The following is a 15474-nucleotide window of genomic DNA, read 5'->3' on the forward strand; positions in this document are numbered from 1 at the left end:
TGAAAATTTGGTAATACTCTTTATTAAGGAGGAGTATTCTTTAAAAATTAAAATGTTGGAGTCTGACCCATGATGAACATTTCCATATTTACTTCTAAGTTTGAATCACTGACCCTTATGTAACACTTGGGCTACAATCCCTATGTAAGTAGGTAGGTATTCTCATAGCCAGATGTGATTAGTCTACAGAATTAAGGGACCAATGAACACTTAGGAAAGGAGTCATTAGAATTCCATCAAGTCCCTGGACTTATAAAATCTAGTCTTTAGGATGTTCTGGTGCAAATGAATAAATAATGAGACAGAAAATAAATTTGTAATGGGAAATAGTAAAGATGTGGGATGAGTTAGAAGATGTTGAGCTGATGGAGGAGGGAAAAGGAAGGTCAGATAGAGAGGAAAATGAAAACGAACGTGCGAAATTATACTACAATTCAGTTTTGCCTGTTTTGTGAAAAGGGGATATATCACACCCTTGTAAATAATTGTAAATGTTATAATACTAAAATTATAATGGGGTTTCAGAAGTGGCCTTCATCATTATCAGCATGGGATGGTTATTATATTTGACTAACTATAAGTTGCTGTAAATTGGTATCCTATTTTGTGGTGTCCTATTTCCATTTAAAACAAATTCTGTGGTATAGCATGGGTTTAGTATACACAGGCCTTGAGTACAATCTCCAGCACACCAAAATGAAAAATAATAAAGAGAAAAAGAAAGAGGTGGTGGAGAAGCAGAGTAAGATATCAGCATTTTCTGTTGAACTGATTCTTTTCTCTTTTGTTATTTTCCCCCCTAAGGATATCCTGGACCTAAAGGCCAAAAGGGAGAAAAGGGCAGTGCAAGCATATCAAGTAAGTTCATGACTTCTTGTTTTCTACGTCACTTTCTTTTTAAAATAAAGTTAGAATTTGATATTAGTAGTGTAAGCCTAAAACAAAAATTGAGAGATTTAGCATTGATCTACAGAGCTTCTGGAGAAGCCAGCCACCGTTTTTTCCAAATAAAACATGCTAATTAGAATAAAACAAATAGATTAGATTACACAACTCTTTCAAACTCATTATGCATTTGTATTCTGTTTTTCTTCTTCTTTTTTGATTAGCACTATTTTCTAAAGAAAAAAAATCTCATAGAAAATTGTCCAATTTTCAAGTCAATTTTTACCCTCTGAAAGAAAATTAAGCTTTTGAATAGAAACAATCACAGTCCACTTACACACTACGTGAGCCCATGAAAAGCTCATATATAGACATGTGGGCAACTTGAAGACCTTAACAGAGCAATTCCCAGGGAGCTAGGGCTTTTGTTTTATTTTGTTTTTACTAAAACCTTGAAAATGTCACATTATACATCCAAGACTTTCCAACCTTCAAAGGAATATCTTTCACATCAGGAAGCTCCATTGTAATGAAAACTTTTCATTGAAATGCAAAAGACCTGAGTATCAGATTTTAAAAATTAAGTATCTACTGAGATGGTAATAGTTTCCTAGGCTCTAAGTAATTTTGTTATGTGTATAGGATGAATATACATTAACGTAATAATTGTGAAGAGAAATGGATACCCCACTTGGGTTATTGAAATCAAAGAGTGCCAACCTGTCTTCCAAAGAGAGTCTACATGTGAGATGCATGTTGTGAACATGTCTGGTATGAGCCACAGCCATGCCCTCCTTGTTCGGAAGTCTGTTTTAGACAGATCATGGTAAAGTCTTTATTAACAAAACCTTGCTGGTTTTAGCTGGGATCCTTTTTTTTTTTCCCCAAAATATAGAATCAGTATTTCCTTGTTACCCAAAAAGTTACTTTAGCCTAATATGTTGTACAGATGGCACAATTAGGCAACATGGGGTTATAACTGTTATGAACCATTGCAGTCTAATCCGACTATGATGTTTTCAAAGCTGAGCAACACATAGGAGTGGTGGAATCCTCAGTACTTGGGTGCTTTCCCCACTGCTCTTAGCATATTAAGGCAACATAAAGTCCCTTGTCCTTGTTTCCTTTCAGGTGGCCACTTCTCTGCTGGTTGCTTGTTAATGGCCCTTTATCTCCTTTCTCTTTCATCCCATCTAGTTTCAGTTGATCTCTTATCAGCCCCTAGTTCTTCAGTTTCTGTGTATCCTTGTCTATGTCTTTCTTTTCTCACAGTTTATATAAAGTGTCTTGATCTCATCACCTTTCCCTGAGACTTTGTCAGAGCCTTGAAACATTGACCGTAATTGAGTGTGGCACATAAAGAACTTCTCTACCTTTAATCTATAGATTGTAAACCACATCACTTGATTGTAAACAGCCCTTTGATTCTTCTCCATGTCCCCCAGAGAGAATGTAAAGCAATTCCACAACACTCCAAAAGAAGAAACAATAATATGCATACGCATCTAACATAAAAGGTCCTGGGTTTCTGTGTTTAATATGAACCACAAGTGCTTTGGCCTCTTTTCTCTCAGTGACTAGGTATTTTTCAAAATACTACAAAAAATTACAGAGATATCACAATTACCACAATGTAGCCATTTATTTCCTTACTCTTAAATTGTCAATAATTTTTTATTGCTTTGGTTTGGCTTTAATAATCAATGTTCTGTTCACCATTTCCTACGATACTTTGTGAGAATGTTGTGAAATATAGGAATTACTAGAAGTATAATCAATAGTTGAAGGTTATATGCATTTTACAAAGAGGTCTTGCAAATGCCTCAACAGTGATTCTATAGATTATTCTGTATGAAATTACTCAGATCTCCACATTTTAGTCATGATCTTAGAATGTATATTGAATTAATTCAAAGTATACTTTAATAATTCATGTATTATTGAAATATAATAAAATAATTCTGATTTCCTCTTTTACCTATGTACCTGATCACATTGGGTCAGGACCTGTTTAAGATCAGGTGGGTTGAGCAGAATGTTCCACTATCATCTCCTTAAAAGACCTTTCACTTCTGGACAAGCCATCAGAACAACTGACTTCTGGGATCTTTCTGCAGCTCCTTCAAATGACTTTGGCTCCTGTGTCATGTCATTGCCTGATCTCTTCAAGACCTCTTCCCATGACTCTGGGTGCTGTGAAGGCTCCCAAATCCATATGTATACCATCATGTACTCTGCTATAATAACCACCATCCCTTGGCACCCTTCACTTAGATGCACTCATATGCTGTCTACTGGAATGTTCTTGCTTCCTTCAGCCCTTCTGCTGCTCACTCACCTAATCTTGTGGAATTCAATTTATCCCATTGGGTTCTTTAATATCAAGACATCATTCTCAAATAGAAATAGGGATAGAAGAAAAGAAAATCTATCCATCCATTCTTTCACTCATTCATTTAGCATAAGTTCAACGTGTATGTTGTGAAGTCAGAAATATTAATAAATATGTTTTTCTAAACTTATAGATATAAATATACCAGTTACAAACAAACCACAAAAGACTACCCTAGGAAAATAATAGGGAGGCATAGACACTGAAAGAAGATAGATACTCTTAGTGTCTTTTATATTAGAAATAACGTTATTTTTATTGCTTATTTCACAATGCTACGCTCTTATTCTCCAATACAAATCAAATGAGAGAGAGTAGAGAAAGAGATAAAACATACTTTGATAATTTCTTCAATATGTTTAAATGAGAACCAAACCTAACTTCATTAATTGCCTATTCATTCCAAACAAAAACATTTGAGCATGAAAAAAAGTCAAAGATTTTATTCTAGAAAGCTCTTTACATTTACTTGAATTTTATGTTTTAAGTGTATATACTAGAAAATAAATATTACAATAGACATGGAGATATTTTATAGAAAAATGCATCACAGGAGAAGGAAAGAAAAGAAAAATATAAGAATAATAAAGACATAAGATCTCATGAAGTTTTCATGTTGATACCTCTCTGTGAGTCAACAAAGAATATTTGCCAGGGTTTTCTTTTTTTTTTTTCATGTCTTAACACTAAACCCTAAGGTCCACAGCATTAAGATAGCAGCACAATTCTAATTGTATGCCTATGTGTATCTCATTTTTTCCATTTTTTGCTCTGCCAAATGATGTCCCTTCCTACCTCACAGGGTTGTTGTGGGGACCAAACAACATGTGTGAAAATGTTCTGTAAAATCATAAAGACCTTTAAAATCAAAGGAATGATTCATAGCAATCCTTCTGAATGTAACAGCTGTCCTTTGCCAGTTTAATGCAGACATATTAAATCTCTAATCATATTAGAACATAAAGAAAAATAGAAATGCCAGGAGTCGTATATATGTTTTGGGAGAAAAGAGAGATGTTAGAGAATAAGACCGTATTTTTATGTATGATGGACCAGCAGTGCAAGTGTGCCCAGATCATAAATCAGTAAATTTGTCTTAGCACAGCAGAAGAGTACTAGTTACAAGTAAGAGAAGCAGCTAAACCAGAGGCCGTGTCTGCTGACAGAGGTCAGAACAAAATGTCAATCTAATAAAGCAAGAGTCTGGGCTTCATAGAGTGAAACCTGAGTCCAGGACATTTGCTGAGAAAGTTTTGAAAATGGTAGCAAAAAATTGGCATTGTCACTGGTAGTAGGTTCTGTCTGTGTCTGCATGCCATCAAGATATGATCAAATCTGATCATAAAGGAAATGAAAAGGGAATTAGCCAGTGATTGTAGTAGTCTACAGTACCAACAGACTAGCAATTCTGTGCAAACATCTAGAAAAAAATTGGATTTGGGCATGCAACTTAATTGGCTGGGCTGTGGAGTGTGTGTGACTATTTTCTTGTGCCAGACAGCATTGCTGTGGACAACTTTGGCTTCATACAGAATGACCCTGGTCCCAGGTGTGCTGAGAGGAAAATTGTAGGAATTCCGTTTTCAAGGCATCTGTCTTCCAAAACTAAGCATGGTTGCTGAAGTGTGTAATATTAACCTGAACTTCCCAAATTAACAAAGACAGCTCTATCTTTCTCTTCAGATAGAAACAGATTCCAAGTGCCCTGTTCAAAGGCATCAATTATCCCAACTTTTATCATATATGATGAAAAGTGACAAATGACATGTTTCAATGCCTTGCTAACTAGAAAGAGTGTTTTTGTCAAGCAAGGGTACCATATAAGCAAACACTGGGAGGCACCATCTTAAAGAGTTCTGAAGCTTATCTGTGCTGCGTCAGCCAGCTCTGCACATTATCAAAAGGAGAGATTCAATGTTAATCTTTGGAATCTTATTCTGAAATTCCTACAATGTTGTGAAAAAATGCATTTGCTATGATCTGTACTGAGAACTCAACTCAATCGTAAATAAACTTCTGGTCTGTCTCAAAACATTCAGTTGACTTAAGTTAAAACTTCCTTCTCCCATCACTAACTATGATAATGAACATTCAGAGGATGCTTGCTGTGTACAGGGTACTTTTGATGCATCTTCATACCTAATACTCAGAAAGCCATTGGGGTAAGTGCTATTAGTATCGGTGTTTAATGAACTGGAATCTAATGTTAACTGCTAATAAAGGAAAACAGGGCAAATTCAAACCAGTTTCCAAATATTCATGACTCTGTGAAATGCTTCCAAAAGAGTCAAATTTTTTATGTATGGTAATACTACAAATATTTTATATGGAGGGTTTGGAGGTGGAAGAAGAGAGAGGATATTTGCAATTAGCAGTTCCATTTTCCAGAATGAGCCATATAATTTGAAAATCTATAGACTAGGTCAAATTCCAAAGGTGTACTATTGAGTCATCTTTGTTTATGTTTCCACCAACATAACTACTGCACACGTTGCCTGCATTCTCTCCCTCAAGTCTATTACTCAGACACATCGTCTTCCTGAAAGTGCTCTCAAGACTTCCATTATCACTAATGAGAGTTACTTACTTGCACCTTGGGGAAAGCTACCTGCTAATAGTGTACCTTTATTTCGGTAACTGACTCAGTGTTCACATTTTCTGGTATCATTGGCTGCTTTGATGCCTCCTTGCACTTAAAGTGTTTTCTTTTTCTCAAGTTCCAGAATGTACTTTTCACAGGAGCACTACTTATGGGCCAGCAAAACAAGGTACATTATAGCAGAGCAGAAATAGCTCTCCGTAAATTAGACAAATGCTACCTACTTTTACGACAACTGCGTTTTGTCTATAGCTTCTAATGATCCTCCCAGTTGTTAATAAAAGCATACAACATTTCCCTAACACACTATGTGTGGTCCTTAATAACACTATTTAATATGTCTTGTAAATGGAACCAGAGATTTAAATCAGCAATGGATAAGTAGTTAGCTTGCCCTGTTCAGTATGTCTCCCCAAAGACTCTCACAGCCTGAACTTCACCAGATCCAACTAGAAAGGAAAAGTCACTATAATTCTTTGCAGGATTTGTACCAGCAGATTTGATGTTCATCCAGTATGTCCAGTGTGGACATGGGTTCAGAAAGAGAAAAGAGGCCTAGCATGGATGCTATACATCCTTCTATAACCTTGGAGGAACCAAGAATCTCCCTGCACCCATCTCTAGTCATGAAATACTGTCTTCTGTGCCACAGTGGGGAATTATGCTTCATAGGAACACAGGATCATCTATTTGTTCCCATTCAAGTGCCTTATAAGTAGAGACATACAGCCTATTATTTGGTCTTCTCATCCTGTCTTGTCTGGAAATGAGCCACAGTTAGAAACTGGCTCTCAAGTTCAATTCCCTAGACCAAAGCAAGCTTGACTGCATAGGACATGTGCAGGAGGATCTCTGCAATACTGAGCTTGGACTTAAGCTGGGTCCCTCTTATTCTATCCCTCCTTTAAATCTGCACCCCGGATTAAGACACTTCAGAGTAAAATATGTGAATTCCTGGAATGTTGCAGGACAATTTAAAAGCCTCCATTGTGAATTGTGTGGTAAAATGGATGTGTTTCTTATTGATATTTTGTGGAAGTCTGAATTCTCACTTCCTTGGAATGCTGACAAGTGTAACAGAACACAAATATTCAGTTTTCTATGCACAATATTTTCATAAAGCTCCATATGGTTTATAGCATGATTCATTAGTCTCCAGCAAACTAATTAAATGTTCTCTTATAAACTATCATCTAAACGAAACTCTCTCCTATCATAACTACATTTAGTCTTCTAATTTTAATTTTTAATATTTTATTAGTTCTTTGATAATTTCATGTGATGTGTTTGGATCATATTTACCATCCTTCTCCCAACCCTTCCAAGATCCAACCGTGCTTTTCTACAAACCGCAACTTTGTTTCTTAAAAAATATATCAAGACCAATTAGTGTCACCTATCTATTCTTGGATGTAACCACAGGAGTATCATCAACTTACCAGGAGAAATTGACGCTCTGTCTTCCAGTAGCTATCAATCACCAGCTCCTTATCTGGGGTGTGACTTCTCTCCCAGTCCCCCCTTATCATGCCATGATTTGGTCTGACTTGAGCATGAACCAGTCTTGTGCATGCTGCCACAGCCACTGTGACTTATGTGCAGCTGTCCTCCTATATCCAGGAGACATTGCTTCCTCATCGTCATTGGCACTGCTCACTCTTACACTCTTTAGACCTCTTCTTCCGCAATGATCCTCTCTCCATTTCTCAGAACCACACTAACAACACGCACAAGAATTCAATTTGTTCATCAGGAGAACACCGATTTCCAGTCACAGAAAGAAACCAGTTGAATAAATTTTATTAATATTTGCTAAGAAGCCTAATAGATACTTAATGAATATTTTGAAATTTTAAAATCAGGCATTTTTTAGCTGTAAGCATATCTGGGGCTTTTTACAGTAAAGTAAATGCTATGCCACTGAGTTGGATTATCTGTTAATTAATTTCCTCATCGCTCTGACAGGAGCACCTTATAGGAAGAAGGGTTTGCTTTGGCTCACAGTTTGAGGGTGTCATAAAACGTAATGGCACGTAAATTCTGGAGTTAGGAACATGAGAAAGCTGGCAGTGCTTTGTCCATAGTTAGGAAGCAGAGAGAGGTGTATACTGGTGCTGAGCTTACTTTCCTTCTTTCTATTCACTCTGAGAATCCTGAAACTTCTGTAGGTGTCTCCCACAGTTATGGTTGGTCTTCCTGTCTCACTGAATGCACTCTATAAACTCTCCTTCAGACATTCCCAAAGGTTTGTCTCCCCAGTGATTCTAGTTTCTCTCAGGTTGACGATGTTAACCAACATCCCAAACCCTTAAGTAAGAAAATATAATAATCCACTTAATATCCTTTTGAGGTAAGACTCACTAAACAGTCCAGTCTAACCTCAATATAGAGATCCTTCTGTCTCAGCTCCCTGAGTGCTAGGATTAAAGGCATTTTACACTATGCCCAGCTAAAGAGCAATCCTTTTAAAGAAGTTTTTGATGTGTTCAAATCACAGTATAGCAGATGTGATACCTTTATTTCCCACCTAAAAATGAAAGAAAAGCTTGCTCTTTCAAGTTTCCCTATTATTTGCTCTCTTACCTATGAATACTCAAACATAAAACATATGTGAAAAAGGGAAACGTAAAACATGATACTGCTCTTGTACTGTCAGAATAAACTGACTGGTCTTATTGAGATTAGAAGTCGAAGACTGAAGTGCCCGCAGGGTTGATTTCTCTGGAGACCTCTCTGCTTGGCTTGCTGTTGGCCACAAAGGCAGTCTGACCTCTAAGGATCATATGACATTCCCCTGCTAAAGCACCAACTATACTGAACTAGGACTCTGCTTTTATCAAGTCTTTAGGCATGAATTCCTCTGTAAAGGCCATAGCTCTAAACACAGTCACACTGGAAATTACTAGTTCATTATATGAACTTAGGAAGAACATACTGTAGTCCTAACAGAAGATATAAAAATTTGACCCATGCTCTTCAACAACAGAAGAGTGAATTGGTATTGACATTATGTCTATGGGTCAGCTTATATCTACCTTTATACAAAACTAGGAAAAGAGTCTTTCTGTTGGTTTCTATCAGTTTATCCTTAGGGGAGGCCTAATATATCAGTAAAATTTAAGTCATATTGATGCTGAAACATACAAGAGCAATTTCACTTGTATTTCCCTTTTTATTAATTTTTAAATTTTAAATTTCAGCGATGTTATTTAATATTATGCCACTTCATAAATGAAAACTACTATCCAGGAAATTTTACCTGAATATACACTAATCAATTTTTAAAAGGCTCTTGTCAAAGAGAATGACCTTGGCAATTCCGTATGTTCTTCCTCAAATAATTGCCACCAATATGATTGTGAGAACAGTTAAGAGGGATTAGAATGCTGGCGCCACCATGTCATTTCAGCATTTGGGAGGTTGGAGTAGGAAAATTGGAAATTTGAGGCAAGCTTAGGGCATATAGTGGGAAGCTTTGTTTAAAAAAAGCAAACAAAAAACTGAAATGAAGAAGACAGACGCCGAAGGATCTCTGTGAATTCGAGACCAGCCTGGTCTATAGAGCTAGTTCCAGGACAACCAGAGCTGTGCAAAGAAACAGTGTTTAGAAAAACATCAAACAAACAAAACCAAAAGTCCCCTGAATACCTTAAATGAAAAGTTACAAGATCTAATAAACTTCCTCATTAAAGAAATGAATGTATTGGCTCACATAAGAATTCTACAAAATGGATTTTACTTCATAAATAGCAGGATATATAATATATTAGGCTTCTCTAAAGGAAAAAACTAATGGGATATATATATCCCATTAGTTATATATATATATATATATATATATATATATATATATATATCCATATATACACATGAATATGTATGTGTATATCCTTCTTACCCCCCCCCCCACACACACACACATACACAGAGGTAGGTTTTAAAATAGTACCACTTAAAATATTGCTTCAGTGGTCTGAGAACCTGGTATTCTGAAGCTGGGTGTCTTAGCTTTTAGAATAGTATCACAATGGCTGTCTTTCCATGGGGATAAGTTGATCAACAGATAAACCAGTAGTTGCTCATTCTATAAGACTGGGTGCCTCCTAGTCACAATCTGGCACTGGAAGTCTAGAAAGTTCCAAGGTCCTAGTCCAGGACAACAGCTGGGAAACAATGGTTCTGCCATCAGTGAAAGAAGCAGCAACAGGGCAGACTAATCCCAGCAAGATGGAGGCTAAGAGAGCAAATGGTAAGATGAACTCCCTTCTGCCACATTTTCTATCCATGCTGGTTTCAGAAGGTACTGTCCATATCCAGTGTGAGTCTTCTAATGTCAATCAAAGCAATCAAGATGCTTCTTCAAGTAAGGCTCCTTCTCAGGCAATTCTAATTTGTGGCAAGCTGACATTAAAACAAAGTATAATACAGGAGTGAGCTCACGTTAAATCATCTGGACTCAGTCTCTCTGCAAGGCTCTTAGATTTCATATTTGTCACCTCTGTTGCAAATAGCTTCATGCTGAGCCATATTATTTTTACAACTTGCTACTGTTTTCCTTAAAAAATATCCTCTGATTCTTCTCTGCTTGGGGGCTGAACTTACTTGGCTACTGTATTTAGGGATGGGTATACTCATTTCCTAACAATGCTCTAAATGCCTAGTAATTAGGAAGACGTGATTTCCTTTTCAGAATCTCAAGGATACAAGGACACAGAACACTGAACAGCCCTCACAGTTTGGTTCAATAACATTTAGGAACAATCTTCCTGATTGCTCATTGGACGGTGATTTTAGCAGCTCAGTTCTTTCACAGTGGAAATGAGTTATAATCAAGGAATCACACTGCATCCGAGGAGCCACTGGTCTACAAGTTACTCGTAGCTTGGTGAGAGCATAAGAATAACCTCTGGGGATTCTGTTACTCGTATGCAGCAGACTTGACATAGGGGATCCTGTTCATGGGTTTTGTGCCAAGAGCTGGGTCAGACGCTTCATAAAAGCTGCCCGTGGTTTTGGAAAGGTGAAGTGACTAAACACTGATTATGTAACGCATTGCTGCCGCCATCGCCTTTTGCTAAGCATTAAGCCAGGTATCAACACTTTTATGAAGCAAAGTTGTGGCTGGGCAGTGGTGGCACAAGCCTTTAATTCCAGCACTCAGGAGGCAGAGGCAGTTGGATCTCTGTGAGTTTGAGGCCAACCTGGTCTACAAGAACTAGTTTCAGGACAGGCTCCAAAGATGCAGAAAAACCCTGTTCTCGAAAAACCAAAAAAAAAAAAAAAAGTAAATAAAAGAATAAAAGAAAGAAAGAAAGAAAGAGAAAGAAAGAAAGAAAAAGGAATCAAAGTTAGAAAAAAATCTCTCACTGCATTCTTCAATACACCTCTAATACTTTCTCTCCTCCATTCAATCCTCAAAAATAATCTGTCACTGTGGTTTACCCATGAGTATTTAAGAACCTTAAAAAAATAAAATTAAAAACCTCTGTAAAACCTGCTATAGGTGTGGTTGGTCTAAGCACTTTGAAACCTGGCTTAGTTGACATTCAGCCCAAAGTCTTCAACTCAAAGACAACATTATAATGACCCTTAAACCAGCTTTTTCCCCTCAAACATCCTTACAATATATTGTGGTATTGTTGCTATATTTTGTTTATATTCACAAATGCTTATATTTCTGCTAGCTGTAGTCAAACTGACTTAATGGAACTGGTAGAAGCCAATTGTGTGTGTGTGTGTGTGTGTGGTCTTCATTATATTGGTTTCTAACAATGTGTACAATTCCATGGGAGATATTTGTAATAATAAATAAAAATGCAAATATCAGAATTGCTTTTTCATATTATAAGTATCACAGTAGGGACTAGAAACTCACCTACCTCTGAGCCTGTACTTGGGATATTCTTAAGGTATTTGATACTTTCATCTAAGTTAGAGTCTGTTTATTGAGATCCACCATACACTAGGTCTATTTTTCTGTTCTTTTTCTCACCTAAACAAAACAAGCCAATCTACATTCATTTGTATTTTTACAGTCAAAGTTTGACTGGTCAAACAAATGGAAACAGCTATATTCTGGGTAAGGAGAGTGGGTTCTCTGTTGATTTTTTGAGGTTTCAAGTACTCTGTCTCTAAATACTTTTAGGAACAGCAGTGACCCATGGATTATGATTGCTCTTGTTAGAAACCAATATAATGAAGATCACACACACACACACACACTCACACACACACACACACACACACACACACACACACAATTGACTTCTACCAGTTCCATTAAGTCAGTTTGACTACAGTTAGCAGAAATATAAACATTTGTGAATATAAACAAAATATAGCAACAACGCCATATGAGTGAATACTGTCTTTCAGTTGCCTCCAAATCCAATTGAAGTTATAAACACTCAGTAATTATTGGAAGTCACTTTTCTCTCATATAAGTTGGGAAACACTGTAGTAAATCAGAACTCCAATAACTAAACAGATTAAACTTTAATGGAACAGATTGAAAACAGTTTTTTCTCCCTAAGCCTTACATTTAAAACCCCTTACAACCTACAACTTTACAGAGTAATTCTCAAAATAAATTATAGTTAACTTTCATTGTACAGTTCCTATAGTAGCTCACATATTAGGATAACTTATTTTACATGTTATAACATTCATAACTCCAATCCCAAGAGACAAATGATTGAATGTTTATTCTGTATGAAGAAGGATATGAGAATTTCATCAAAATGTCTGAAATGTACAAGTTTAAAAATCAGCATATACAGTGCCCTGCATCATACTTTTGAAACCCTAAATGAGCCTTGTTCAAATATTAAAATTTGGACCTGATGATTTGGGGGGTCCCAGGGTCTGAAATGATAAGCAAATAGTTAAACAAACTAAATAGCCCCTAAATAGGTAAATTCCACTGTGTAGAATTTTTAAATTTCTCCTTTAAATACCTTTACAAATGAAGACTCACTTAGAAATGATACCAGATAATTCTAATATGGCAAATATCCTAACAAATGAGCTCTCACACAACTACAGAAATATATTTCACCAGAATTTAAGTATCTCAGTACTGTTTTCATTTTAAGTATTTACCCCTCTCTTAGCAAAAGTATCTTAAAACCTCCATGATTCAAATTTTTAGTATTGGCAATTTAAATATAGGAATAGTAGCTTTTAAAAATCTTTCTATATTGAAATAAGCTACTCAAAATTGTTCTTACAGTAGTATCTAAGTGTATTATAATTTATTTTTAAGAAATACTTTTTCAGTATTTACTGTAATGTTTACTACAGTGTGTATTTAAAAACCATGATTGATTTTGAGAACTTATTCATTTCCAGCACAAACAAGACTATTACTGTGCAGCTTACTTTGTAGACTTCAAATGTTCAACAATTTGATTTTTAATATTCAAATAGAATTGAGCAGGGGAGAAATAGGAAGAGTGGGGAAATATATAGCTCAATGAAAACAATAAAAAGGAAATAGAATTGAGCATCAATATCACTTTAGAGGTTAAAAACTCCTCTAATCAACAATACTTTGGTAAAAATAATGTTTTTCTTTCTTATTCAAATTTCTGCCATCTCTGCTTTTCATAGAATTTCAAAAATAGAGTCACATCCACTAAAAATTTCAGAAAATTTCGGAAAGTGACCTGAATTAGGAAAATTATATATATTTTCCTATATATATATTTGATATATATATATTTGATATATATATGTATATATATCAAAATTAGTTCACACTGGATTAAGGTGACCCTTATTTCAGTGAGCACATATATGAAGATAGGAATACACCCAGAGAAGAAGATCTAAATACTGTAAGTGCATCCAAAACCACCAAGATACGGTAAGAGACACCAGGGGCTGGGAAGAAGCAAGCACAGATTCCACAGAACCTTGAAAAAAGAGGTGTTTCCATACGCTCCTTTATTTTAGTCTTATGAGCTCCTAAACTGTGACTTTCTACTTTAAGCTACACAGCCGCAGTCATTTGTTATGACAACCATTGGAAAAATACTTTCGGTTCCATGTTCTCTCCAAAGTTCATTCCAACCATCAGTCCACAGCTCACTCCTCATTGGAGGACATGTAAAAGTTCTGCTTAGGCATCTATGTTCCCTACATAAGAGAAGTAGAAGCACACATCTCATAGAATGCTAACTTGAACCACCACTAAATTGTCTTGAAGTTTTCTGCTAGACTGGAACCCGCTGTCTTGGCCATCTCTGTAGTGCAGCGTCCACCCCCACAGCAAACCCACTCACAGTTCTCTTCAACACATCCTCTGGCTCTCTTCCTGCCCCTTCTGACTTCTGAAGTAAGATCCAAAATCTGTCTTATGATTGCTGAATAAACACAACATCTGGGATTTCATCGATTAAAAATCTCATTAAAGCAATTGACTACCAAAATTTCTCAGGTCTTTGCAGAAGTTTCCCGTGTTGTGACGTCTTTCAGGTCAAAGTGCAACCAAGTAAAGACACACTTAAATATCCACATTCAGGATTCAAATATGACAACTGCCACTGTAATAAGTTTAACCCTAAAATCTAATGCCAACAAAGAAGAGAGAGAAAAAAATTTAAAAAGGAAAGGAAGGGATGAAGAGAGAGAGGAAAAGAGGGAAGGAAGCCCATTACACGCATGATTATAGCAATACATATGTTTTTTCTGGGTATACTCATCATAAACTGAAAATATCATAAATCAATAAGCAAAGGATACACCTAAGCTCCCAATCCTCTAAATTCAGCAACACAACACACTATGGGCTTAGTATGTCCTTTATTCTGAACTCAAGGCTGGCTGGGTGCTGTCTTCTGCATCCGCTCTTCTGCATTTCTAGAGGGCACAAGATTGCGTGTCAGTGCCACGAGAGAGAAAGCCAACTCAGAGGTCAAACCTCCCAGTTCAGTTCCTGTTGAGCATGTGTTGCTTTTGTAGCATTGTGTTGTTAACAACCATTAAACAAACCACTGTAGGTTGAGAACTGTTACTAATGACTAGTTCCTCCCCGGCCATTTGTAACTTTAAAGAAAGATTTATGCACGAAGCACTTTCATCCTTTCTTATTCATCATTATTCATCCTAAATAAATGTTTAGGATCTGCTGTGGCTCTGTCAGCATTGCTGTGAATGTGTTAACTTCTTTAAGTTAAATGTATTTCAAATGTAACGAAGACTATTTACAAAAAATTGCTGCTAAGTGGCCACAGATGCTCTATCATTTGGACTGGTAAGATGTCAATATTTACCATATTAACTACGTATTTGATCTGAGCACTGCCAAGGCCTTACTGTAGCCACCTTCCGGGCTGCTTAGGGTAAAACTTAACCATAGAATTTATTTTGACTTGTATACTTGTACATATAAACAATAGATTGTATTGTTTTGTTTGTTCTACATCATAAATGGATGATAATCTCTCATTTTCAGCTAGGTCTTTAGCTTTATCTTTGTAAGTTTTGTCATGATATGCAATAATGCTATAGGGAACCTCCTGTGTTGTGATCGAGAAAAAACATTTAAGTAAGTGTAATCATACGTTAATTTTAATATGTCACCTAATATATATCA

General features: G+C 36.2%; 1 protein-coding gene across 3 annotated transcripts in view; it reads left to right on the forward strand.

Annotated features, from left to right (window-relative positions):
- Positions 1-15474, forward strand: part of Msr1 (macrophage scavenger receptor 1) — a 60846-nt gene that overhangs the window by 30058 nt on the left and 15314 nt on the right. For all 3 annotated transcript variants that reach the window (XM_048456602.3, XM_085680206.2, XM_085680207.2), the window contains one exon: positions 805-858. In XM_048456602.3, the coding sequence (XP_048312559.3) occupies positions 805-858 (54 nt within the window). The remainder of the gene's footprint in view (positions 1-804; positions 859-15474) is intronic.

The sequence above is a fragment of the Myodes glareolus genome, chromosome 23, assembly GCF_982192425.1.
Source record: "Myodes glareolus chromosome 23, mMyoGla1.1, whole genome shotgun sequence".
Classification (NCBI taxonomy): Eukaryota; Metazoa; Chordata; class Mammalia; order Rodentia; family Cricetidae; genus Myodes; species Myodes glareolus.